The sequence below is a fragment of the Electrophorus electricus genome, chromosome 11 (genome assembly GCF_041902795.1).
Source record: "Electrophorus electricus isolate QZ-2024a chromosome 11, ASM4190279v1, whole genome shotgun sequence".
Lineage (NCBI taxonomy): Eukaryota > Metazoa > Chordata > Actinopteri > Gymnotiformes > Gymnotidae > Electrophorus > Electrophorus electricus.
Window position 1 is genome coordinate 7,402,355 of NC_137507.1, and position 25,348 is coordinate 7,427,702.

At 42.7% G+C, this 25,348-nt stretch overlaps 4 protein-coding genes across 6 annotated transcripts; 3 read left to right on the top strand and 1 right to left on the bottom strand.

Annotated features, from left to right (window-relative positions):
- The first annotated feature begins 1,551 nt into the window (after positions 1-1,551).
- Positions 1,552-4,133, top strand: stmp1 (short transmembrane mitochondrial protein 1). Its single transcript, XM_027026644.3, has 3 exons — positions 1,552-1,720; positions 2,019-2,072; positions 3,311-4,133. Exons 1-3 carry the CDS (start codon positions 1,706-1,708, stop codon positions 3,380-3,382), a joined length of 141 nt encoding a protein of 46 aa, XP_026882445.1. The 5' UTR covers positions 1,552-1,705; the 3' UTR covers positions 3,383-4,133.
- A 746-nt stretch (positions 4,134-4,879) lies between these two features.
- Positions 4,880-8,536, top strand: golt1ba (golgi transport 1Ba). Of its 2 annotated transcripts, XR_003411779.3 has the most exons (6): positions 4,880-5,039; positions 5,636-5,727; positions 6,031-6,209; positions 6,636-6,717; positions 7,319-7,383; positions 7,882-8,536. XR_003411779.3 is itself a non-coding variant. In XM_027026651.3 (5 exons), the coding sequence occupies exons 1-5, from the start codon at positions 4,904-4,906 to the stop codon at positions 7,918-7,920; spliced, it is 528 nt and encodes a 175-aa protein (XP_026882452.1). In that variant the 5' UTR covers positions 4,880-4,903; the 3' UTR covers positions 7,921-8,536. The 2 variants fall into 2 exon arrangements, 1 of the variants encoding a protein (XP_026882452.1); XM_027026651.3 differs by lacking the exon at positions 7,319-7,383.
- Positions 8,537-8,660: 124 nt separating this feature from the next.
- spx (spexin hormone) lies at positions 8,661-10,686 on the top strand. The gene is made up of 6 exons (XM_081722702.1): positions 8,661-9,350; positions 9,686-9,766; positions 9,877-9,934; positions 10,057-10,119; positions 10,205-10,291; positions 10,395-10,686. The coding sequence occupies exons 1-6, from the start codon at positions 9,345-9,347 to the stop codon at positions 10,451-10,453; spliced, it is 354 nt and encodes a 117-aa protein (XP_081578828.1). The 5' UTR covers positions 8,661-9,344; the 3' UTR covers positions 10,454-10,686.
- Positions 10,687-10,803: 117 nt separating this feature from the next.
- On the bottom strand, positions 10,804-24,132 carry gys2 (glycogen synthase 2). Of its 2 annotated transcripts, XM_027026645.3 has the most exons (16): positions 23,354-24,130; positions 22,385-22,566; positions 21,016-21,207; positions 20,706-20,891; positions 19,427-19,571; positions 18,865-18,982; positions 18,567-18,687; positions 18,104-18,210; positions 17,565-17,624; positions 17,089-17,167; positions 15,995-16,108; positions 15,649-15,775; positions 15,396-15,491; positions 14,676-14,839; positions 14,326-14,406; positions 10,804-11,193 (listed from the first exon to the last, which is right to left on the bottom strand). In XM_027026645.3, exons 1-16 carry the CDS (start codon positions 23,472-23,474, stop codon positions 10,987-10,989), a joined length of 2,100 nt encoding a protein of 699 aa, XP_026882446.2. In that variant the 5' UTR covers positions 23,475-24,130; the 3' UTR covers positions 10,804-10,986. The 2 variants fall into 2 exon arrangements, with proteins under 2 accessions (XP_026882446.2, XP_081578825.1); XM_081722699.1 differs by lacking the exon at positions 20,706-20,891 and having other exon boundaries at positions 23,354-24,132.
- Between the last annotated feature and the right edge of the window lie 1,216 nt (positions 24,133-25,348).

The following is a 25,348-nucleotide window of genomic DNA, read 5'->3' on the forward strand; positions in this document are numbered from 1 at the left end:
AACAGGGAGGAACCTTTATTTAATGAACAACGTATGCTACATCACAGCTATTTTAACTCTCTCAAGGGTTTTCTATTGCTTTTTGAAAGTCACACATTAAAAAATGCGGTTCCATTGTACCACGTAATAAAACAACGTGACATTCAGAACTATCAGAGTGCACGTAAATTAATGCTTTAAATTAATGGGTGATTGACATTTTAAATGTGTAAATATTGTAGCACATATATTTCAAGTTTCAAGTTTCAAGTTTGGTTTATTTGTCACATACATAGTCATACACAGTATAACTCGTAGTGAAATGGTTGAGAGTGCTCTGTCCAAACTGAGGAAAAAGAAATCAGGGGTGAATAGAGAAATATATATTCTATATATGCACAAAAATATATTAACAATGTAGGTACAATATATTTATATTATGTTTATATACAAAATGTACAATGTATATGGTTGTGTATGTATGTATGTACACAATGTACAGAATGTACAGATCCATTTTGTAAAAAGGCATATTTACAGTTTTTATGTTACATGATGGTAATTGAATATATATACAGTTATTGAATATATATACAGTTATGTTACATGGTGGTGGTGGTCCCCACAATTTATCAGTTTCCCTGATTCAGGGCCAGAATGGCCTGTGGGAAGAAGCTCCTCTTCAGTCTCTCTGTCTTGGTCTTCAGGGAGCGAAAGCACTTCCCTGATCTCAACAGAGAGAAGAGCCTATTGTTGGGATGGGTGGGGTCCTTCACAATCCTCCTGGCCTTGGTCTGGCACTGCTTGTAGTAGATGGTCTGCAGGTCAGGAAGTTCCGTGTGACTGATACGCTCTGCTGAACGCACTACCCTTTGGAGTGCTTGTCTGTCCTGCTTGGTGCTATTCCCAAACCAGACTGTGATGTTCCCCGTGAGGATGCTCTCGATAGTGCAGGTGTAGAAGTTCCGCAGTACCTTGGAGGGCAGTCTGAAGTCTCTTAGGCGTCTGAGGTGGTAAAGACGCTGACGAGCCTTCTTTGCCAGTGAGTTGGTATGGCGGGACCAGGACAGGTCCTGCGAGATGTGAACACCAAGGTACCTGAAACTATCTACTCTCTCCACCGTGGTTCCACTGATCCTCACAGGTTGGTAGTGCCGCTCCTGCTTCTTGCTGCAATCCACGATCAGCTCCTTTGTCTTACTGACGTTTATGAGGAATTTCTTTGACTTAGTCTGAAAGTCTCTTACTATCATCTCTTACTATCTGCTGTCTGACTTTGGTCGTCGAGTAGATGCAGTAGTCCATGGAAAAATAAATATCATCATAGAAATCTAGATAAGCACTATGAAACTAATATCACTAGTGTGTAATTGTTTCCATTTTTCTGTGTTCCATTGGCATTTTGTTATGTATCGTCTTCTGTTTATGAACAAACCATATAAACTGCCATATTAATAGTGTTATTTGCTAATGCACTTGCCAGCACTGCTAGTCTCGGTCTTTCATTGAAAAGGAATATTTTTAAAACATGGCTGTGCCTGGCACTTTTATTTTGAAAAACTAATGCTGATCCCACAACACCCACAACAGAAGCACGCAGTGTGGACCGATCCGAAACAGCTTCCGAAGTTATTAGCTAGCTGGTTAACACTGTAGGTAGTTTGTGTTTGCTTAACAGCCTTCGTAGGTCAAGTTTAACTTTGGATCATAAACTCCCCTCCAAACCATGCTGCAATTTCTAGTAAGTATTCTTTTAGTTTAAAGCGATAGATATACAGCTAATCTGCTAGCTAGCGTTAGCTGACATGACATTAGGTGTTGGCTACTTTGCTAGCTAACTCAGCTGGAATCATGAATCGAATGAATCGATTTCCAGATTTTTAATGAACTTTAAATAATTGACACGATAAAGATCTTTTGACCTAGTTAGCTGTGGTAGGTTACTAGCTAAGTTAGCTGGCACATGGAGTGAAGATGTAATTCTTTAATTGTTGGTAGCTAAAATGTGTGCTTACAGATGAACCTGCTTTCTTCTGCAGGTGGGATTCACGCTGGGTAACGTGGTTGGGATGTACCTCGCCCAGAACTATGAGGTGAGGCAGATATGCGCGTCCTGCCTAAACGCTTTAACATTTACCAACACAAACGTTTCAGCCGCACACCTACCACGCGTCTGTCACGGTCACTTTTGTGCGTGGGGTGAAGATTTATTAAAGTTAGTAGCTACAGACTGAAAATCAGTAAGAAATGGGTGATGCAGTTTAATTATACACATCTTAAGGAGGACTACTGCACCACAAAGTTTGCTTGAAATACGTTTGTATTGAAACTTATATGGAGAAAAGAAATGTCCAAATGTTTGCTACAAATTCATGCTGTCCATGTTTTTAAAAAATGTATTTGTTAAACCCACTACATATTTAAAGATGACTGTCTTGTGATTTTTACAGTATGAATGTGGATAAATGATACTGGAAATTATGCAAATGAATAATGATTTCAATATGGTATATTTTTAAAATTCCATTTAAGAAACACGAGTCAAGTCTTAAACCCTTCCGTTAGCTGTAATACTTCCATATTCCTGGACTTTCCCACGTGTTCATGACTTAATGCTGAAGTGTTTTTACTGTAGAAATTTGGAGTATTGGGATGGCAAATTCATGTAAAATGTCTGATCATTTTTGTATACATCACCTTTTGAAATTCTATAAAATAATCAAATCACTCTAATATATGCTTTGTTGTGTGTTTTTTATTGAAGTTTAAAATCCATATTGAGCTGATTAGACATTTGCATATTTTGCCATCTGATATGTCCACACTCACAGTAAAACACAAGGAAGTCTCAATAGTAAAAACCAAATAGTTTTAAATTTATATGGTATGAATTTCCAATATATTTCAGTCTTTTCTACACAGGTTTTAACACATTTTCTTTCATGGGCTACTGGAACACATGCTGTAGAAGCTTATTTTAAGTGCGGATCGTGTGACCGCGGTGATTTACCTACCCTATTTTTGTGCCCAATTTCAAGAACTGTAATGCTACTTCATTCAGATGTATATCTAATTAGCAGAATTCAACTAATGTGAGAGCACAAATCAGCATTACTGTTTACCAGTGCAAGCGATAAGAGCCTCTTGACTAGGCTATATACCGGTGAATTCAGTCGGTTAATTCATTTGCATTTTTGTTCTAAATGTAATTACACGGCAAAAATATGTGAATTTCTCTCTCCAGTGATTCATTTGATTTGGGTGTCTAAAAGTAAAATAAAATGATTGTCTAATACTGTTTCTTTCCCTTGTTGTGTGACCCATACTGAAGGTTCCTAACATCGCAAAGAAGATAGAGGCCTTCAAAAAAGACGTGGAAGCTAAGAAAAAGCCCCCAGAGTGACGCCAGTGAAGGACGGAGAAACCTGTCATGTTTACAGCTGGTCCACTAATGACGACATTTTTGCAATATAGAAGCACGTGTTTTAAATACCTACAAGTGACTGTGCTCAAAAACTGAAGTTTGCGATCATAGTTACATCAGAGTGCCTATAAGTAGAGATTTGATGTTTTATATGTTTTTGTTACAAAAGTGTTATCTGACATCCAGGATATTTGTTCATGCATCAATAAATTGTTCAGTTCAAACAAGTAGAAGATATTCATGACATGGTGATATAAAATTAGAAACAGTAACTTCACGATAAGTTGTGAGCTACCTGCCTAGATCTAGATGAAACCGAGTTTGTGTACTTTGCTATCAAAGGTATATTAATAAGTCTCTGAAAAAAAAGAGAGGGCCTGTTTGGAAGGGAAACGCTAGCTCTAGATATAAATATAGTGATCATAAACGTGTATACTACAAAATTAAGCAGTCAAGTCTGCGATATACTGTATTGCTTGCTGAAGGTGCTCAGTGTATCAGGGCAGGATGTATGGTGTGCTTCCTTAGGTAAAGATAAGAATGTTGCTGTCAGTTTGACTGTTGGTCCCATAGTAGTAGATAACAATTCTGCTTTGGGACTTGGCTAATCATCTTGAGGGAAAATACTTCTAGTATTGTGTAAATGTACCAGGTATGTGTGCCTATAAGAACTGGATTGAAGAATGAAAACATGCAGCAGTCATAAATATGAATATCCTACTGTAGAATATCAGTTTGTGTTGGCTCTTCTTTCTCTCTGATGACTTATCAAAAGGGATTGTCTTGATTGAATTATATATTATACTGGAATTTTACATTTTCTACCAATGAACATCAATTAAAGCAGAAGTGAAAGGTTGCTTAAATTTAAAGTCTGAAAGTATTTTAAAACAAGCCAAAGATTAAAAGTAAATACTAGTAAATGTAAAATAATAAAAAAAAGTCAATTCAAGTATAGAATTTATGACTGGCAGCTGTTTAAAATAAGATTAGATTGTTCTAACCAAACCTTTACAAGGCTGTACTTTGGGAGCAAAAACAGACATATATGCACAACAGAAGAATGGAACCGACAAACTTTCCCATGATAGCCCCATTCTCAACCACGTCAGCATTATCTTTTCTCAGGAACGCCAGCAGGTGGCCGTGTTAGAAATGATAGTAATGATGCGACTAACATTTATAATTTAGACGTGGCATTCCCTGGCTATTATCATTTGTTCTGGGTGAATTATGGAACTCGTATTTCCTTTCGTTCTTTCTTTTAACGTTTTGATTTTCTAAAATTAGTAATTTTTTAATCCCATAGGGAATAGTAAGTGAATCAACTGCTGTATGCTTCTTGAATATATTGTATGAACAGTTCAATATTGGCCATTTAATACCACACAGACAAACAAACAAACTCTCTTCGACAGAAAAAAGGCGTTCGAGACGTTGCCAGGAAGGAAATGTGTGTGTTCCGGTTCCGTGCCAGCGTCGGTACGTGCGCATGCGCAGATGGTGAGCGACGTGGCCTGGTACTGCAGGTGTAGCAAACCGGTGCGAGTCCAACCGGCAGCGAGTTTCCCGTTTCTCAGCGAGCGCCAAGCCTGTCGATTCTTGGCAGAGATGATCTCTCTCACCGACTCTCAGAGTAAGACCAGCACCTCAGCCGTACTCTTTCATACACATGTACCGACCGAGCTTCGCTTCACTGGCTGACTAGCACCAGCGCCATGGCTGCTTGCTGTAGATGAGTAAATGTCTCCAGTAAATGTCCTCATGCCTGCACTGACACACTACGCACCTGTACACCAGGGTCTGTGTTTGTTTGTGTGTTTGTTTTGGATGTTGTGGCATGCTGAGGACCGGTCAGGCCTCGGCTGCTGCTCCCAGGGAGTTGGTTTAGCACCGCAGCGTCCTGGGTCTAGCTTTTGGCTCTGGTAGCTTCTCTGTGTGTTTCTGCTTAAATCTCCTGACTGTGTGCTCTAGCAGCCTGGTAACCGCGTGTTTAACACGGAGTAAATAGGCATTTTATAACATTCTGTGGGAATATCAACACTAGGGTTTACATTGTCTGACGAGATATTTAGTGAAAAATATACACTCAAAGACCGTGCCAGGTGAAGTTTGTGTAATCTAAACCGTTAATCAAATTTGTTGTGGGCATCATATGTTCATGTAGTCATAAGAGAACATACAATTTGCCATTTATTGAACTGTCATGACCCACTTCCATTTACTCCACAGAAATTGGGATGGGTTTAACAGGTTTTGGAGTGTTTTTCCTGTTCTTTGGAATGATTCTGTTCTTTGACAAAGCACTCCTTGCTATTGGAAACGTAAGTGTATACATTTTTAAAAAATTAAAACGTGTGGTTGCTTCTTAAGGGGCTGAACTGGCTTTTGTCATCAGCATCCTTGAGAAACACGCAGCTGTTGAGTGACTTCTGAACACAATACACTTTGGTCTCTAATGCATGTCAGTGTTACAGATTTATAGTTTTTTAGGTCAGTTCCTGTGACTGCTTGTGCAGACTATTTGACTGCTTAGTACTATGTCCAGTAACACAAATAAACATCTTTATAGCTTCCCCTTGGGTAGTCCACCTTTGACACCACACCCCCACTGTCTTTTTCTGCAGATCCTCTTCGTGGTTGGTCTGGCGTTCGTCATTGGCTTGGAAAGGACTTTTAGGTTCTTCTTCCAGAAGCACAAGATGAAAGCCACTAGCTTCTTCCTTGGGGGTGTCTTCGTCGTGCTGATTGGCTGGCCCATAGTTGGAGTAATTCTAGAATTTTATGGATTCTTCCTTTTATTCAGGTGAATAAAATTACTTTTAGAATTTTAAGACTGCAGGGTTGGGAGTCTTTAGCCATCTCAGTTAATGTGCAAAGTCACAATTGTAAAATAATGTTTGGTGCCCAATACACTTTATTCTGTTTATCCTTTACTTCACAATCTATTGCTTTTTATATTAAAGGTTTTACCCTGTGTGTATTTTCAATAATGTGGACAAGAAGTGCCATAGATATGAAAGCACCACTCTTGCACAGCAACCCTGTTAAAATTCAGGAGCAGCAGAAAACTCCCAAAACCAATTCTGCCCCAGTTTTGTTTAGTTTCTGTTCCAAACATACCTGGGCCAGGACAACCCTTACTGGCTGCTGATGCCTGAGCACTAGAATCTGAGCCTCTACTTTAGATCTGTTTGTTTCCTGATGGCGTATTTTTTGCCTTTGTGCGAAGGAGTTTCTTTCCAGTGGTCATCGGTTTCATCAGAAGAATACCTGTCCTGGGTTCCCTGCTCAATCTGCCATTCATTAGTGGGGTAAGTGTGCTCACTGTATGGTACACCAGAGTGCAGTAGGTCCTCGTCCTGTCTCTATACTTTTCTGACTGGCTCTGTGTCTAACTGCACTGCTCGGGGCTTCTGTGTTCAACCAAAATGCTTGTAGAAAACAAATCCGGACATTTATTAAAAGGTAAAAAAAAAAAAAAAAGGAGTAAAATGCTGGTAGCGCGAGCAGGCTGCCATGGCCGCTGGCACATTTCATTGAAGTTAAAGAACTTTAAAGTGGTTTAAATTTTCTCTTAATGAAGTCTTGGAACAGTAAAGATTATTTACAAGAAAATAAACCCTGGATGCTTAATGACATTGGTAGACTTTTTCAGATGGGCTTTGAATTTCTGTTACATGAATACTTATTTTAAGTACAGTAATATATCCACGGCAGTAATCATGCAAATAAACACTTCCTTTTCTCCACTGCTGTCCTATAAGCGTTTAGGGAATAGTTCAAAACAAGCATCATTTTTACTGGGCTGCTGAGTAATGGGAAGTGGGGAGGTAGATGGAAGTTTGATCTGTTTTCACTTGACACAATGAAAGCAGATGTGTGTGTATCTTTGTGTGTGTTGTTTTCTTAAAGCCGTCGTAAGGCTGAGAGGACAGTCAGCACTCTTGGTCAGTCACTGCTGCTCGACTCCCCTGCATGTAAGCATGTACTGAATCTGTCTGATAGCACTCAGTACTCAGTACTTCTGCTCAGGTTACATACGAGGATCAGAACTGTGTTCAGGCACTGAATCTGTCTGATAGCACTCAGCACTTCTGCTCAGGTTACATACGAGGATCAGAACTGTGTTCAGGTACTGAATCTACCCAATAGCACTCAGTACTTCTGCTCAGGTTACATACGAGGATCAGAACTGTGTTCAGGCACTGAATCTACGCGATAGCACTCAGTACTTCTGCTCAGGTTACATATGAGGATCAGAACTGTGTTCAGCAACGTGTGGAAGTTCAAAGCTCATATTGGGTGGGTCCAGCAGTCGCTGTGCGAAACAGTGGTTTTAGGTTTTTGCTTCTTGCAAATGCAACCTTTTCAGGGCTCCTACATTCTGAATCCCTTTCATTCCTGCTTTACCTCACCCTTGCTTCCAACCACTGGAGTTAACCAGTTTTAATTTTCCTTTCTCTATTTTTTTTCAGTATGTGGACAAACTAGGAGAGAGCAACAGCATGGTATAATGGACACTGTGCTTTTCCTTCTTCTTTATGACGGATTTCCTAAAACGGCTTTATTCCAAAACACACTAACTAAAATTGTTTGTCATATTACGGAAACATGCGGCGCAGGCGTCTTTCCTCAAAAGGTCAGAGGGGTAGGGGGAGTTTTTGGTCCTATTCCTTTCCACCTCTGACACAAGACCAGCTGAGTGGCAATTAAGGAGGTACTTAGTGCTGTGAGAGGCACCACCACCTCCACCTTCCTGTTCCACTCCACTACGAACATCCCTCGCTTACTTCAACAGAGGGGCTGCTACCTGGGCTGTTATGATGGCTTGTTCACCGCTTTGATTTGTGGATCAGAGCCTGGAGCCGGAGGCACCCACTGTAGGGGCTGTGTGTGTGTATAGTCTGTGGAGTGAGGAGTCTGTGTGGAGACTGTGGAGTCTGCTCTCAGTCAGAAACATCACTGCTTGGAGGGAGCAGGGCAGGAACACCGCAAGCCCCTGGCTGGGTGGGCTATGCATGAATGTTTCACTTTAAAAATATTTTTAAACAGTTTATCTACTGTTGAGAAATGATCCAACTGATTTGAACTTTGTAAATACAGATTAATAAAAAGAAAGCACAAAACTGATTGTGTTTAGTCTCATCATGACTTTCAGATCTAGGTAAGTAATAAGATAATAACTCATAATTTATTAAGTGACATGATATTGGGTTATTGTGAACCCCTGGGTAACACTTAGCAGTCTAACCTGAAATAACCATGTCTGCTTATGAAGCATGCATATGATTAATATGTTAATCGTTAACCTTATTAATGTATACAATTTTTCAAATAAATAATCCAGACCATGTCAAAGATCAGGGCAATGTTCATGCATGAAAATTATACTTAATATTCTGGTGATTTTTCTTAAAGGAGCATCTCCTCTGGCGTCATTAATAAACTCGGGACAAATGGATGGTCAATGATTCCGCAGGACGTGGTCATTTAGTTTGCGTGCGGACTGTCAGGCGTTCATTCATATAAGCGACCATTTGAGACGCTTCATTGCACAACCCGTAAACATATTAATACTTTCCAGGACATTTGCTATCAGTAATTAATATTTTGAAGGAATAAAAGCTTTGTTAACCTTTTTCTTGTAACGTTTAAGTGAGCCGAAGCCGTTTTCCAGGTTAATGTACAAACACCGTAATTGCCTTTTTGAATTGTAATGAAGGGGTTAGTACGTTAGCCTGAAGAGTTGGGAGCCCAGCCCACGTATTAATCGATTTCCCCTGACCTATGCCGTAATGTTCATTAAACACGTCGTCTGGGAATCCCTCCATCCCGCTGATTATAAAAACCCGCGTGCCGTTCGGGGTTAACGCGCCGCCACCTCGCCTCTCTTACCGTTACGTTAAGAACTACTCAACAGGAAAGGACGTCGGAAGCAATGAAAGTAAGAAATGGAGCTACATTCATATACATTAATCGTATATATGAAAACTTAACTATTAATTTTTATTGTACAGTTGTAATTGAATAATGTCTGGTGCACTTGTTTCGTTGAGTAATTAAAGGTATTAAGAGTGGTTTTTTGGGTGTTGGGATTAATAAGAGCACATCATAATTTTTAAAAAATTATCTTTAAACAACTGATAAATTGTAAAATATGTTCATGAAGAAGTTTTTACGCGCGGTTTAATGTAGGATTTTTGTGGTTGTACTCGTGCAGCGGGACGTCTCACTGCATTAACAGTGTTAACAACTGCTTTACCCCCGCGTGCCTGTCAGGATCTGAGGACGCTCGCGGCTTACACACTTGCGCTCCTTATTCTGGCCACGTTTGTTTCCTACGCCTGCAGTGCACCCCAGGTAACGGGCAGAGAATATCAACCTTGAAAAACAATGACATTTTAAAGCGATTGCTAAAAAAACGACCATTTGGATAATCCTGTGCTGAAGCCTTGTTTTCTCAATTTAAGGGCAGTTTCCAGCGTCGGAACTGGACGCCCCAAGCGATGCTTTATCTTAAAGGCACACGTATGTAACTGCTCGTGTAGTTTATTTCTACTTTTATGTGCGTATGAAGACACTTTACTCAATGTTCTGGAAAAGGTGCTCAACATTAGCTGCTAATAAAGTGGTAAATGTCGTTTCCATAGAAGGCCGCCGCTTTGTGTCCGAGGACAGGAACGAGGGGGATGTGTTCGACACTCTTCAGCTAGGTAGGTTCGGTTCGGTTCGGTTCGTGCACTATGGATCAACTACCTATAGCTACGTAAGGACATCCGTCTCGTTCTGCCTTCGCAGAAACACGGAGTCAAAACACTGAGGATCTGAGCATGTCCAAGGCTGCTACTGTACTACTGCAGTTCCTGCAACAAGTCAAAGATGAAGGTATTTGTGCTCAAGGCTCAAACACAAACAGGAGATGTGGTTAACCTGCTTAGTACATCAAACACCTCTCTCTCTCTCTCTCTCTCTCTCTCTTCATTTGCAGGGGAGGACAGAAGTTTGTTTTTTCAGGATGCCCCTACCTGGAAGAGAGACTACTTCTGAATAACCATCCATGTTATATAACTGAACTGTACAGATTTTCTTTCTCTTTTTTTGGCTTTCAACTGTCCTGTTAATTTTCAATTTATTAAACTTATTTAATCCTGTGTAAAATGCACATCAACAAGTACAGCACAGATTTGGGACTGCTGTAATTTAAGAGAATGCCGGCGTGTTTGTGGTATTAAAACTGAATTTGCATTCATATCTGCCATTGTGTGCTATGCTGTGTGATTTCACAGATGAAGTGTGGGGCAGCTTTGTGTAGCTGTGTACACTGTAGTGCCCCGGTTTGTACCGCACACAACCTTACTCATTACACAACCGTAAAAACAAGAGACACACAAGCTACACATCTGAAAGGATCTATTTCACTCTTTCAACGCCAGACTGTGAGGCAGATACAGCACAAGCCGAGATTAACACACGAGGCAGCAGGAGCCAGCCTAGCGTGCTGGTACGAGTGTGGACAGCAAACGCAGCAGGAGGCGGGGTTACCGGCAGGAGGCGGGGAAGGGATTCTAATTCACGTTCTGTCAAGGGAGCTTCTTCCGCCCCTCCGGTACGGCCCCTAGCGTGAAGGGTGCCTTGATGTTCAGTCTGTCCTTCTCCGCCTCCTCCTCTTCATCATAGGGTTCATGATCATCCTCATCCTCAGCGTCACTGTGGTGGGGTGTGGAGTGGAGGGAGGCAGACGGAGAGGGCGGCACCGAGGAGGGGCGAGGGTAGCGGAATCCTTGGGTCTGGAAAGACGTGCAGACTTTTAAGTGACCGACATCTGAAGTGCGTCAAGTATGAAACCCCTCACACACCAGTAACATTACAGTTACATTAGAGATGTCCATAAAATGGGAACATAATAGAGGGGGGGGGGATGGTGGGTATGCATTTGGCATGACCAGAACTATCTCCATGGGGAAGAGTTGCAGACCAGTGGTACGTGAAACAGAGGCCGTTTGTGTGTCGTTTAGCCACGTAGAAAACGGCGAAGATCAGGACAACCACGTTGGCTAGCTGGCTGGGTAGGAATAGAGCTGTTGATTAGGGTGTGTGTGTGTGTGTGTGTGTGTGTGTGTGTACACAAGGGAGAGAGAGCGCGCGAGAGATCAGATGAATAGTCGTCTTCTTATCTAAATGTTACTGTGCCAATTAAACCAAGAAAGAATGAGAGAAAAAAGTTCAGGAATTCTTTTCAAATAATACAAGAGATAAACCCCAATGCACAACTCTAAATGCAATATTTAGGTCTATGTGAAAATATTAAAAATATTAAACAACTCTTGCTTGTTAACAGACTCTTAAGTCTGTGTCAAGTCCATACAGTTCCACATTCATATCACGAGTGGTAAAGAATCGCCTACAGGTCACGAGATTTAATTTGAAGCTATAATCACAATAGCTAAATAAAATCAAAAAGATTAAAAAATGAAAAATAATTTTATCTGAGTAACAGACTAAAAATGTATTAAAACAAAAAGAAACCTTTATATTGGTATTAGAATCATTTTGGCAGATAAGACTAGTGTGCCTTTACCAAAACCCTCAACGCAGAAGGCTGGACTGATGGTCGTTAGACTATTGGGGAGACCCGCACTCCACATGTTCAGATAAGAACAGTGCGGGAAGCAATGTTTCCTCGAAATGAGGTGAGTGCAGAAGATGAGAGGAAAGGATGGTGGGGAACGTTTTTCTGTCATAGCCAAGCAATACCAGACGTGGCTACGGTCTGCTTAACTCATGGGCAGGACTTAATATCTGGATATATCCTTACACATTCTCATGGACAGGAAGCATGTTATTTAACTTTATGTTTACTAGTGATACTAATATAATATTACGAAGCATATAATTATGTTTGAATTTTTGAAAGTTTTAGTGGTCTCCCAGAAAATATGCAATGTACATAACTGCATTATACACGTAGTAATTGTATCAATTAAAGGAATCTACTTAATTAAAAGAATCAATTAAGACATAACTATATAGTTTACCGCCGGCCTAAACATAAATTACACAACTGCCTTGCTATATATGACAGAAGCCTTACAAATGTACAGATACTGTAGCTGGAAACGTCAACACCGTTCAGTGTCAATAGGAGGCGCTATAACGGATCGCTGCTGACACATACGGGCACTTGTCTAAGAATCTGGGTTGCTGACAAGACAATAGACATTAAACCAAACTAGCTGTTGCCTTGGGGCTAAAATGTAGGCCTAATAGTATCCAGACAGTTTTTGACAGTGGTCAAGCATCTTAGCGCATGGAAGTAGCCTAGATTTTGTGCGTCGGCTTGCGCTTACTAGTTTTCCAGGCACTGTTCATGCACCCAGCCGCAGAGGACTGCACAGACACTTCTGTTTAGTTAGTTATTGATGTGTAGCAGTCCAGGCACATCCTCTAGCCCAGGAAATGACAAAGGTACTGAGCTTCAAGCCTGATACGATGGTTCAGCATGATATCCCGAAGAACTGACTCTGTGCTAATGACTTCATCTTCCTACATCAGTCCTAGCGTTTAGCACAGAGAAGTGATCATATTCCTACCCATTCAGACTTGGTCTGTAGTTTTCGATGTTACGTTGCGGTAATAAGAGTCAATTAAGTGGCCATGTGACCACAGCACTTGGCCACAAAAAGAGGAAAGTTCATAAAGTTCATTTTGTGGAGGAATCAACCGAGTCGTGAAACAGAGAAGATGTCCACCAAACAGAATAACACATTTTAAAACCCTGTATCATACATGTAGGCTATAATATCTGAGTGTAGTTACCTCAAACAGAGTGAAAGTAATTCAATAAATTCCAGGAACACATGGCCTAGTCATAGTTCTCAGTTAAGACATAGTTCAGGACAATGCAAATAACTGTAATCCATAATAAGTACACATAAAAATACAATATTTAATATCAGTAATTACAAATGTCAAGGATAATTAACAACATTTTTTATTATGCAATGAATAAAAATAAGTGTTAAATGAAAAGGGTAATATCAGGCCGAGTATTGGGTTATTGGTTCGAATGCCAAGGGATCACACCTCCTACTGATGTACGCTCTGAATAAGAGCGTCTGAGGAGTGTTGTAAATGTCATTTATTTACAGGCCATCTGATGTACTTGGTGCTGTCCACACCGTGTGGTGCTGAAAGACCAGAACACCATGCTTAAATGTACGTGGCACTATATGGGTTTAAAACCCTCTACACCTGAAATAAACATAAAAAAGGAACAGAGAAGGTCCGGGCACAAGTGCCCATACTTGGATGGCAAAAGTCTTTACGTAGGCCAAAAGCTGATCTGGAACACATCATGTGTTAGGATTACAACCCCTCCACGTAACACCTGTTAGAATTACAACCCCTCTACCTAACACCTGTTAGGATTTTAACCTTTCCATGTCACACCTGTTAGGATTTTAACCCTTCCATGTCACACCTGTTAGGATTACAACCCCTCCATGTAACACCTGTAAGGATTACAACCCCTCCATGTAACACCTGTTAGGGTTATAACCCCTCCATGTAACACCTGTAAGGATTATAACCCCTCCATGTAACACCTGTTAGGGTTATAACCCCTCCTTTCTTCTGTCCATCCTCTGGCACATATCTGTTAATTTAGCCTTAGTTACAGTCTTCCTAAAGAATAAGGTTTTACCGTTGTCATGGTTATTATATTGCCGGCGTTTACACATTAGTCACCCCTAAATGGTGCTAAAATGTTCTGTGATGCTTCTGTTGAGGAGTACTAATTTTTTGAAGTAGCTTTCTAGGAGAATGTGGTCAGAATCTGGGTTGGAGAGTAGCTGCTTCTTTTTAAGATAGAACATGAAGCCCTGGATCGTGGGGGAGGAGGTGGGTATAGAGGTGCTTACCGGCGGAACTGCCAGAGAATTCAGTTTGAATTGTTCAGGAAACGCTCTGCTAAGGGCCAGGTGCCGAGCATGCATGTAGAACTGAAGACACAGGAAGAGCACAAAGACAACAGACTTGTGAAGACAACACAAACACAACAGACAGACTTGTCAAGACAAAACAATGTCAAAACAAGACAAAAACACCCTAACTGATGATGCTGTCAGTACTGATGATAACTGTGAACATGCAGAAGCATGAGGTTTTCTGCGCTAAAGGAGCATTTGGTTTCTAAGGCCAGTAAAATCCCTTTAGTCTAACAAGACCTGGACGAGGCAGACGACGGACACTGGAAGAACCTGGTCCTCACCCGGCCCAGGTAGCGCCAGTCCAGCAGGTCTGAGAGCCGCTCGGTGCGGTTCCGTTGGATGATACGCTGCCGGCGGGACTGCTGGCAGAACGAGAACATGAACTGGGTCAGCTGGTTGCATGACTCGTCCGCTGAACGGAAGCGCCGGTCCACGATGTAGATTCCTGTGTGGCGAGGAAATGATCATGACATTACGCAACTCTGCCTTTCCATGAGATAACCCGAGACGTGGTTAGGGCTGTAAACAGATAACACTTGTGCCTTAGATGTACCTGCATAAGTGCACTTGTAAGAAACGCGTGTATAGCACGGTGGCCAACGAGTGCAAGCGCAAGGTAGGTGTTTCTAATAAAGTGGGCAGAGCTTAAAACATGTCAACAGGGTATATAGGGAGAGGAACTGCAGCAGCACAAGTGCTCTGATGAAAGACAGGCAGACTGGGCCCAGCTCTGGGGGCCCCAGGGCTCTTTCACCTACACACCTGACAGGGTGAGAAAGTTTCTTAACATGACTACAGGGCAACTTTTAATTCACACTAAAGCCAAATGTGAGAAACTACACAAGTTTCTGTATCATGAGTTTAACATCTGACATCACTCGAGTAGTGTGCAGTTATATTTTCTGTGACCAAATTAATTGGTCAAATTATTACTAATTTTTACATTACGACAGAGATCCGTTTTCATCAGGCTTTTTAAATATAAAGTTACTGGCACTCACCATAGGCTGAGGGGTCCGACACATGTTCCTCCATAAAGCAGCCAAACCCAGAGAGGTTAGTGGTTACACTTGGAATACCCATCACCGTACACTCCCCTGACCGTGAGGATTACACAGTGCAAGTGTTTACATTTTCAGCATTTGTCCGATACAGAGTAAATGACATATTTATCAATATTACAGTGTGTCTCATTTGGTGCAGCTAATGGTGAGTTATATAGCTAGGTTATGTAAAAGAACGTGTGTGTATAACCTGGTGTGTATCCCCAGGGCTCATAGTAGGATGGAAACACTCCTAAGTGACAGCCACGGACAAACTCCTCGTAGTCCATGGGCAGCAGAGGACTGGTGGAGGAGAGAAACTCTGGATGGAACACAATCTGCGTCGCAGAAGCGCGAGAAAAACAAAGTTGTCATCAACAAGTCCATGAAGAGCTGCTCACGCTAGCACACATGTTCCGTTACTATGGAGATGGATGCAGTGCATGCATTTCGCATCAGGAACCACATCAAAGTAAATCAAACCTGCAGGAAATTGTAATTGTAAAAGAGCAATTTAGAAGTTTGGTCCTCTGACTCCCTGAGTTGCAGGGACGTACCTTGACTCTGTCATTGCGGCTGTTGAAGAGGCCAATCCGGCGGATGTTGCTCAGGATGGGGTCAGAAGAGTCGTCCAGCATGTTGTGAGTAGTCACTGGAGGGAGGGAATGTCTCTGTGTGTGTGGGTGTGTGTGTGTGTGTGGGGGGTGTGGTGTTGAGGGGGGCAGGAATACATGTTGAGATAAAAAATGGCAATCAATAGTGGCACTGGTCCATGAGACATTTTCCCATCATCCTCAGAGAATCCAAGGAGTGGGGTTTCATCAAACATACTCATCCCAGACAGGCACAAGAGAGGGCCAAAAATCCTAAAGGTAATAAAGTTAAAGCCAACGGAGACCAGTCAGGTTGGTTTCATTTGCATAATTCCAGCCTAACTGGCCTCTAAAGATTTCAGTCATTATTAGCGTTGATAAGGCTATGGCAGGGCAGAGTTTAGATATGTGAGTCTTAGCCCGGTTAGGTGCATTAATTTCCCTGGTCTTTACAGATGCCCTGCAAGCATTACAGATGCACCTATGCAAGCATTAGCAATAAACCTCAGCCTTTAACATCCCAAAATATTGATAGAAAAATAAATCTTAATCAAGTGGTGGTAGCGTTGATATTGAGCAGAGGAGATATTTGTCAGAGTAAAACATTCAATGTATTGACTCATATTTGAGAGTTCAATTAGTCACAGTCCACAAAACCGAGAACGATTCTGGGGATTCCATCACTGATGCCGAAAGGCTGCACAAAACACGCTGTAGCCCTGCAACTCCCCACATCCTCCCACCACCTATCCACTACCTCACCACCACCCCCACCCCAGCTGGTGCAGCTCATTCATAAAAAACACCAGCATGAGAAGCATGAATGAATGGAAGGTGGAAGACAACTTTCGTTTTTAAACCACACACTCTCCGTCTCTGGACACATAATCATCTCACACCATCTCAAGATCGTTAAATGAGTGTAGACAGAATTTCTCAAGCCAAGAGGTATAGAGAAAATGCCTATGAACTCAGATAAATGCACAAGGCCTGAGAGACACTGCCCTGGCCATCATCTCACAGACATAAACGTCCCTGTTGGAGGCAGGAAGTCTGACCTGTGTTGCATATATGGCCCTCTTCATTATGGTGAAGTCATCCCTGTCCAGGATTTTGTTCATGTCTGGGATCTCGCCCCTGTAAATACACACACACACACACACACACACACACACACACACCTTTTCTATTGACCTCACCAAGACTGGCATCTGACTGAACTGACCAATTGACATCACACTGCATCACCATAAATATGTCAACAACCATCAACGCTGATGGTGTTATGTGCAGTTTCGTTGCCTTCAGCCCCTCCAGCAGACATTCAGAGGGCGTACACCCACACAGAGGTCAGAGGTCACGCACCCACACGGAGGTCAGAGGGCATGCACCCACATGGAGGTCAAAGGTCACACACCCACATGGAGGTCAGAGGTCACACACCCATACGGAGGTCAGAGGTTACGCACCCATGTGGAGGTCAGAGGTCACGAGACTTTCAGCATTTTCAGCTCTCTCTTATGAGCATTCCTACCTTAGCAAGGCCTCATAAAGATGTTTGCCAAACTTCTCCTTCACAGCTTGGACGGTGTCCCTGCAGAAAAGAGCAGAAACATCAGTGACACTCAAAAAGGGCAAATCACACATCAGTGGTCCTGCACAAAAGGACAGATTAACACCTACAGAGTGAACCAGAGTGAGCTAGAGTGTAATCCAAATTATGGATCTGATGGGGTTGAGCTAATGTACACTGGGGCTAATCTGTAGCTGTTAAAGCAGGAATACAGGGTTGTACTGATACGGGGCAGTATGACTGTATTGATACGGGGCAGTATGGCTGTACTGATACGGGGCTGTATGGCTGTATTGATACGGGGCTGTATGGCTGTATTGATATGGGGCAGTATGGCTGTATTGATATGGGGCAGTATGGCTGTATTGATATAGGGCTGTACTGATACAGGGCTGTATAGTTGTATTGATACATAGCTGTATTGATACGTGAGCAGTAGGGCTGTATGGATAGGGGATTGTATTGATACCTATACAGGGTCCCTGCGTGTGAAGACATACCACAGCTGCTTGCGTACTGCCTGGCCTTTAAGACTCTCCACATTAAAGTTGTTAGTCTTCGCTGGCATGATGAAGAAAACTATTATGGTTGTGTCACTCTTTCGCACCTGACAGACACACAAACACACAAAGCTTTGCACTGTTTTCCACACAGAAACACAAGGAAGCAAAGAAATTAAACTTGTGTATGATGTAAAAATCATATACTTCTTAATGTATTGCACTAAATACTTAAATCCTATGCAAGTATTTGTGGGCAAGTATTACCCATTATGAGGTACTACATAAGGTTTAGCACATTATGTTCAAATATACGTTTTTAAATGTTGTGCTTATTTACCCAACATTCCGCATTTTATGCAAACGTTTGTGGCAAAACCTGAAGATGTTATTAGGGCCAGGGCATTCTGTGCAGTGTGTGTGTGTGTGCGCGCAGAGTGCGTGTTCTGAGAAAGAACTGTACCCTAAGCAAGTAATTTAGTCTGGCTAAAGATTCCAGGAAGACATCAGCTCCCTTGTTGGAGAACTCGTACCGGCCTGCGATGAAGAAAAAAAGGCTTTTCTCCAGATTGAAGTCCAGGTGGCTGCCAGCAGAAGGAGACACATCATCAACATACAGGTTGCGTGGCGTTCCAACACCAGAATACTTCCACGAGGCTTCCAGCACTTCTTTTGCTAAATTGTGTCACAGACATTGGGGCTTGTAAAATGTGGCTCCTGGCTCATCACAGTGTGTACGTGTGGCGATAGGGAGGCTGTACCCGTAAAAGTGACCCCTAATGAACTCCTGCAGCTTGACTTTGTTCAGAGAATGCAGGTTCTGGAACTCGTGCATGGCTGAAAACTTCTTCACATTCAATCCATTTGGTGTAACCACATCTGCACAGAGGACAGGCAGGCACAAGAGACAGACAGACAGAGAGAGCACAGCATGCCTTCCTCACTGCAGGAGGGATAACTGCAGGAAAACAGCACTCAGATAAGAAAGATGATGCTGAAGTCAATCAGTACACGTGTAAGTATTATTCATACAGGTTTGGCGCACAATAGGTACATTTATTCTGATATCAACTCACAACTATGTGGTAACACAGGATTCTGCAGAATTTCTGTACATCTACCCTGCTCTGTAAGTGAGGGATGCAGAACTCTGGTATCTCCATTTTTTTGGGGGGGATTGCCACCTGTTAGGTTTCAGTGTGCCTGGTTTCCTGGATCTTCTTAGGGAATGTTTTAGAGATGCAGTACTGTTTGCTTGTAATCAGCCAGTGTAGTGGCAGGACACACACAGAGGACTCCTGGCGATGCGACGTTCCAGCCCACCTGGTTTCCTGTGAAGCATGTGGTCGGCTTCCACGGCCGTGATCTGGGACACGGTGGTGAAAACGTGCGAGCAGTGCACGGCTGCTCTCTCCAGGCAGTAACGGTGGTAAATCTGCCTCTCTCCCGCTTCCCGGTCGATATCGAACTGAGACACACAAACACAAACATGCAACACCAGAGTTAGCACGCATCGCACAGTAAAGTACAGTCCAAGCACCCCCCACCTGGAGTCACTCAGTACGCGGACCCTCACTGCGATCCCCTCTGCCACAGTTCACCACCTTCCTGTTTCCAAGGGCAAATCTGACCAAATGCTGGTTGATATTTTAATAATGCAGAGCCACCTGTAATTAATTGCTTATTTTTCCATTTTTAAAACATTGTTATTATTGTGGTGACCACTGTTGGCCAGAGGAGGATGGCCCCCCCTTTGAGTCTTGGTTCCTCTCAAGGTTTCTTCCTCATGCTCTAAGGTGTTTTTCCTCACCACTGTTGCCCTTGGCTTGCTCACTGGGGGCTTGGACTCTGACATTTGTAAAGCTGCTGTTGTAAAAATCGCTATACAAATGCATTTTGGTTTGATTTGACCTATAAGTGTTGTGGAAAAAACACCAAGCTAGTGTTTCATGCATCACTATAGTTCTCTTTTTACTAGTCCCCTTACATTTTGTTCTTCACCTGTTTCTCTGAGGGCAGGATGAACCCACAAGTGGTGAAAGACTACTTTCATGTTTCTGGTACTGAAGAGAAACTGGTTTGAACTGGATCTTCACCTCCACCCATCAGTTCACAGGTGAAGCAGGTCTCCACTCAGCAAGCACGAGTGTCTGCTTCCAATCACTGTCAATTAGCCTTCAGGCTAACCGAATGACCTTTAGGATCCGATGACCTTATGCACAGTACTCCACAACCAATTATCACTGCACAGGCAAATGCTCCCAGGTTTTTGTTCACGGCCTATTAAGCATTTTGGCAAGCAGGTAACGCTTTGAACTAGTAAGGTCTAAACACTCCTGGCTGTCATCATTTTAATTACATTTTTGATTAAAAAGACTCCAAAAGAACACATTCTGTATTTTTGTCTTATGATTTTTTAAAATTGAAACTGCATTACAATACATGCAGGAAAAATTATTTTGACTTCATTAACAGTCCAAGTGGTTCACTGTGGAATAAACTGTATGATACCACTTCATTTAAAATGGAAAAAAAGATGTGACATGTAATACGTGCGTGTGTGTGTGTGTGTGTGTGTGTGTGTTTAAGTACTTTGGTTCACCTTATCCAGATTGTTGTAAAAATCCGCGTTTCCAGCACAAAGGTACCGCCCTAGGAGAGTAGCATGCGTCGTGAAGATGGTTGCCATGGGAATCTTACGGGCGCGGCTGAGCACAAGCCCCGCCCCTGCCTGCCACTCGTGGAAATGAGCGATGACGTTGGGCTTGTCACGAAGTTGCTCGGTTAGCTACGGACAGAGAGATGCCTCAGGGTGTCCGCAGCACTTCTGCATCGCCATCCTAGCAGTTCTGCGTTGTGACTTATTCTCAGTTATCTTTGCAAAAAACACACAAACAAACAAAGTCTCCCACCTCCTTGAAGAACCAGGTCACGAGCGATCCGAAAATGAGTGAGTCGTTGGCGTCTCGGTCGTGGTAGGGCAGCCCGACGGAACACGCGGCCCACAGATCCCCCTTCCAGCGGTCCAGATTCCACGCAGCCGCTCCAATATCGAAGAGGATCACATAGGGACTCCCCTCAATGAGCCAACGGCCGAAACGCACCTGCCGCAGGCACACACACGGGTCCAAGCTAATGTTCTCAAAGGCACAGGGTAGCATGAATACAGTCTATACTAAATCATCTTATTTAGTCCCATGTCACACTATCATAAATTATTTTCCGTCCATGCATCCTTCCGGCATGTTGCTGGACCTGGTTGAGGTGTTTTAAGTCCATGGCCAACAGGTGTAGCAGGCTTTAGGGGTCTCTGACTGCCCTCTACTGGCCACAGTAAGTATGTATTCAAAGCAAATTTGTTCTAAAGGACATACATTGCCCGGCAAACAAAAGAATCAAGGCCAGTATCCGTAAGCGTCACTGAAACGTACATAAGTCTACATAAGGTCCCACAACAGCATACAAACAACTTTTAGAGTAGTGCGTCTACTCATTGGACAAAATACAACTTATATTGCTTTGTTTTTGTACTTTGTAGCATGGACGTCGTTAGGCCTGTTTGAGCCCTCTTTGAATGTCCCCACAAAGCATGCATTAGTAGTTTAAATCGGCAATAGTTCTCACATATTCTATATTTTTTCAAACGTGCCATTGTGACTCCGAACCACTAGCACCTGGGAGTGTTGCTGCTGTAGAACCTAGAGCTCAGTTTGAGACGGAAAGATTGAATGTTTAATACCATTATCGACCCCTATTTGCGAGAGAGGACCTCCGTGTCAAAGAATGTTGCTGAAGTTTGTGTATCTCCAACATGAGAGTAAAGAAATTACGTATTTTGGATGTCTGTTACAACTGTCCAACATGACATCACATTGACACGCTAGTGAAAATACCATTAAGCTAGCAGCGGAAACCCGATGACTAACGCACATCTAATGTAACATTAATTAAAAAGCAAACAAAAAATGACTCGTGCATTAAAGAGCAGGTGTTAATGGATGTAGTTTGTACTATACCTACATTAAACAGGGGGTAGTTTCTACTGTATTTCCATAAGGGGGGGGGGGGGGGCCTCGAACATACCAGAAACATAATGTAATTTCAACCTATAAACGTGTAATAACTTTGTGCTAGCAAAAATCTTTCATAAAGGTGTTATGTCATCTTGCCACAAAAATCACCAGCAGACACGTGTATAACTGCGTGTGCTCAAATCCCCGTGCGTAACCACGTGTGCTGGCGTGTTCTCAGTCGTTCACTGTGTGATGCTAAATGTCTCACCTGACACCCGCTGTTGACGATGGAGTCAATGGCGGTTTTAATGGCGGCAGTGGGAGGCTCACACTGCTCCACCTGTGTCTTGAAGTTGTGCTCGTAATACGGCCCCATCATGAAGTAATTCTCCCCCCACTCATCTACCGTCACCTTGGCCTTGGTCTGGAGCACGGTGTATATTCCACCCACTGGCACATAGGGAGCAGACGGGGAGGGGACACACACAGACAGGGGAGGAAGAAAAGGGATTTCAAATAAATTTATTTTCCTTTGGGACGACTTTTAGGATTTCGCTTTGCAAAGGTATGGGGAGCGCAGGGGCCAGCGAAACGGGACTCTGTTTCCATGAGCATCCCACCATCACTGTTAAATGAGGGAGACAGTGTTCAGCCTGAAACCTGCTCTAAAATCTTAGCATGTTTGAGTCACGATGCTTTTAGGGAGACTGAATTTATGAACCTCTGCAACCGACGGTTTTATCTCGCATGCACACGATCTCTGAGGCTGTACAAACAAAACTTTTTTTAAAATGCTTGCTCTTTCCACGGGGAAAAAAAAAGATGTGTCTCAAAAATCTGCTGTTTAATGTTTAACTAAAGTAAGTTTAGTTGCACTCTGTGCATTTCAATATTTGTTCACAGCGTGCAAAGATATTCCCTTTCATGTCAAAACCATGCACGGCTTTGAGGAGTTTGGAGTGAATACTCATTCAGCTGGAGATTAACCCTGCTCTTTGAGACGATTAATCTTAATTAATCGTTTTGGTTTTTTGTCTTTTTCTGTGTACTTCTCAGACAGCTACTCCATAAGCAGGGTCTTGTGACATGGCAGATTATGCAAATTCTATCAACTGTAATAATACTTGATATGTTGGGATTAATAGAATCAGAATAATTACTCACATGTTTAGTAGGTTTACATCTAAAATTACACTTAAAGGAAGATCAAAGAGAAACCTCTCACGCGCCCGTTCACCTTTGTTGGTTACTTCCCACGCGATTTCGAATAGCAGTAGATCCTCGATGGGTAACGGTTCCTCCTCCCATAACGGAAGACCGCTCAAGGAGCTCATCGACAACGATCTTGACAAGGGCATGGTGGGGAAAAAATCGGTTTATGTTCCACACGAAACACAATGCTCAACGGCAGGAGATCCGCGGCTGTAGACAGGCTCGAGGAGCGGTTAGTGCGGCCCCAGGTTGAACAGGTGCTACCAAACACAAGGTGGTCTGGACAGAATGTTTGCACTGTCGCGCTTGCGGACAAGGGTTCACCTCACCTAAACTCCAGAGCGCGCGCAACTGCAAAAAAAAAAAAAAGAAAAGAAAAAAAAAAAAAAAAAGAAAAGAAAAAAAGAAAGAAAAAGGAAAATCATCACATACTTGCGCACTGGATAAGCGCGCGCCTGAACTTCACCGACGTTAGGATACGTGTTTCACAAAGGAGCATCGCGTATTCAGGTATACTCAGCGCATCTTAACCAAATGTTTTACAGCTTTAAGGCTTCACCTTTTTTATACAAATTGTAAACTAGCAATGTATGGCACGCTGCATTATGAGTTGTCGGACGTCCTGGGGACAAACGCCTAAACTACACAAAACAAAGGAAAATAAGTGGTCAGTGACTCAGTATAGTGCTCTCGTATAATGTCACCATTATTTTAATAAGGGATTTAACATAAGAAAATTATTGCGTTAACACCCTCTATAGTTTATTTTGGCATAGTTTCCCTATAATACGATATATAATAATTATGGTAATTATGGTAGCTGGGGTTCTTGGAATTAAGGAGATACAGAAAGAATACAAACTAATCTGTACGAATGCCTAAAAAAGAAATGATTAGGTTCTTAATTATTAAAAGGGAACGCTTAATTTTGCATTTGATTAGTTACATTTTAGATACAAACCATGAAGGGAAAATCCAGCGTTTATTATCGATCCCATACACTACCAAATTCTTTCACAAAGCAGTCGCTTGTTGTTTGGAAGGTAAGCGCGTGTAGGGCATCTGGGCCGTGCATAAAAACGCATCCAGCTCTCCACGGTCACGCGCTTACGGACCCAGAGTGCGGTATCGGGGAATTGAACGATCCTAATGGGATCATTTGGCATCGGCATGCAGCTGAACTGAAGAACCGAGACTATAGCCCATCCAGTCTATCCGAAGGTAAGAGTTCCGAACACTTGCCGGACGTCAGAATGAACGCCCCCCCTCCCCCCTCGCGTGAGGGTTCGCTACAAGGCTATATATTCAGCGAAGCTCGCATCAGTCATTTACAGTCAGACATAAGAGCAGGGATACGCGTCGCTATCCAGCACCATGAAAGTCCAGGCGTTGATCGTGTTCATGTCGGCACTGACTGTCCCGTACGGATCAACGACAACACTTCCCAAAGACACGGGAGCCCCCGCGCACACCCATATACCAGGTAAGAGACATGTAAAACTAATTTTACATTTAAAAAGTTACTATGGCTGTAGCTACACCATTTGTTTATTTTAGATTTTGCACCGATTGGATTCAGAGTCTATCCCATAATGGAACAAAGAGACGTTCACGAGCTCGACCCCTCTGAAGACGCGAGTCTTTGCTTCTTTCTGAAGGAGAAAGACGTGGAGAGCGATGTTTCTTGCAAGCCCCGGTTAACACGCAGTAAGTTTAACTACAATCCATTTGGACTGAGGTTTGGAAAACGAGACCGACGTTTAAAATCGGACAGTGACCGATTGAGAACCAGCAGGCTGCTGCCACTTCTACTTTCTGCGAGAGACCTGGAGGAGGCGTCATGAAGAGGCTGCTAATTTTACGCATCTTCACCTGGATTTATCAGCGGCCTCCCGGTCCTGAGCAACCACGCCACCACTGCCTATTAAACCACGTGCAATTGCCTATGTTTCGGAATGTTCTCGCGCATTTAATGAACAACCGTGTGTGACTTACGGTACGTCGTTTGTGTGTCGTTGTA

Bases quoted from the DNA above. Each gene is read 5' to 3' on its own strand.
- stmp1 (XM_027026644.3), top strand. The intron at 2,073-3,310 runs GTGAGGCAGATA...CCCATACTGAAG, and splicing joins ACCTCGCCCAGAACTATGAG to GTTCCTAACATCGCAAAGAA.
- golt1ba (XM_027026651.3), top strand. From the start codon at position 4,904: ATGGTGAGCGACGTGGCCTGGTACTGCAGGTGTAGCAAACCGGTGCGA. The intron at 6,210-6,635 runs GTGAATAAAATT...CTTTGTGCGAAG, and splicing joins GGATTCTTCCTTTTATTCAG to GAGTTTCTTTCCAGTGGTCA. The intron at 6,718-7,881 runs GTAAGTGTGCTC...ATTTTTTTTCAG, and splicing joins ATCTGCCATTCATTAGTGGG to TATGTGGACAAACTAGGAGA.
- gys2 (XM_027026645.3), bottom strand. From the start codon at position 23,474: ATGCCCTTGTCAAGATCGTTGTCGATGAGCTCCTTGAGCGGTCTTCCG. The intron at 19,572-20,705 runs GTGAACCAAAGT...TGTGTGTCTCAG, and splicing joins TTTACAACAATCTGGATAAG to TTCGATATCGACCGGGAAGC. The intron at 14,407-14,675 runs GTGAGGACCAGG...CTGTGTCTTCAG, and splicing joins ACTGGCGCTACCTGGGCCGG to TTCTACATGCATGCTCGGCA.
- spx (XM_081722702.1), top strand. The intron at 10,120-10,204 runs GTAGGTTCGGTT...CTGCCTTCGCAG, and splicing joins GTTCGACACTCTTCAGCTAG to AAACACGGAGTCAAAACACT. The intron at 10,292-10,394 runs GTATTTGTGCTC...CTTCATTTGCAG, and splicing joins GCAACAAGTCAAAGATGAAG to GGGAGGACAGAAGTTTGTTT.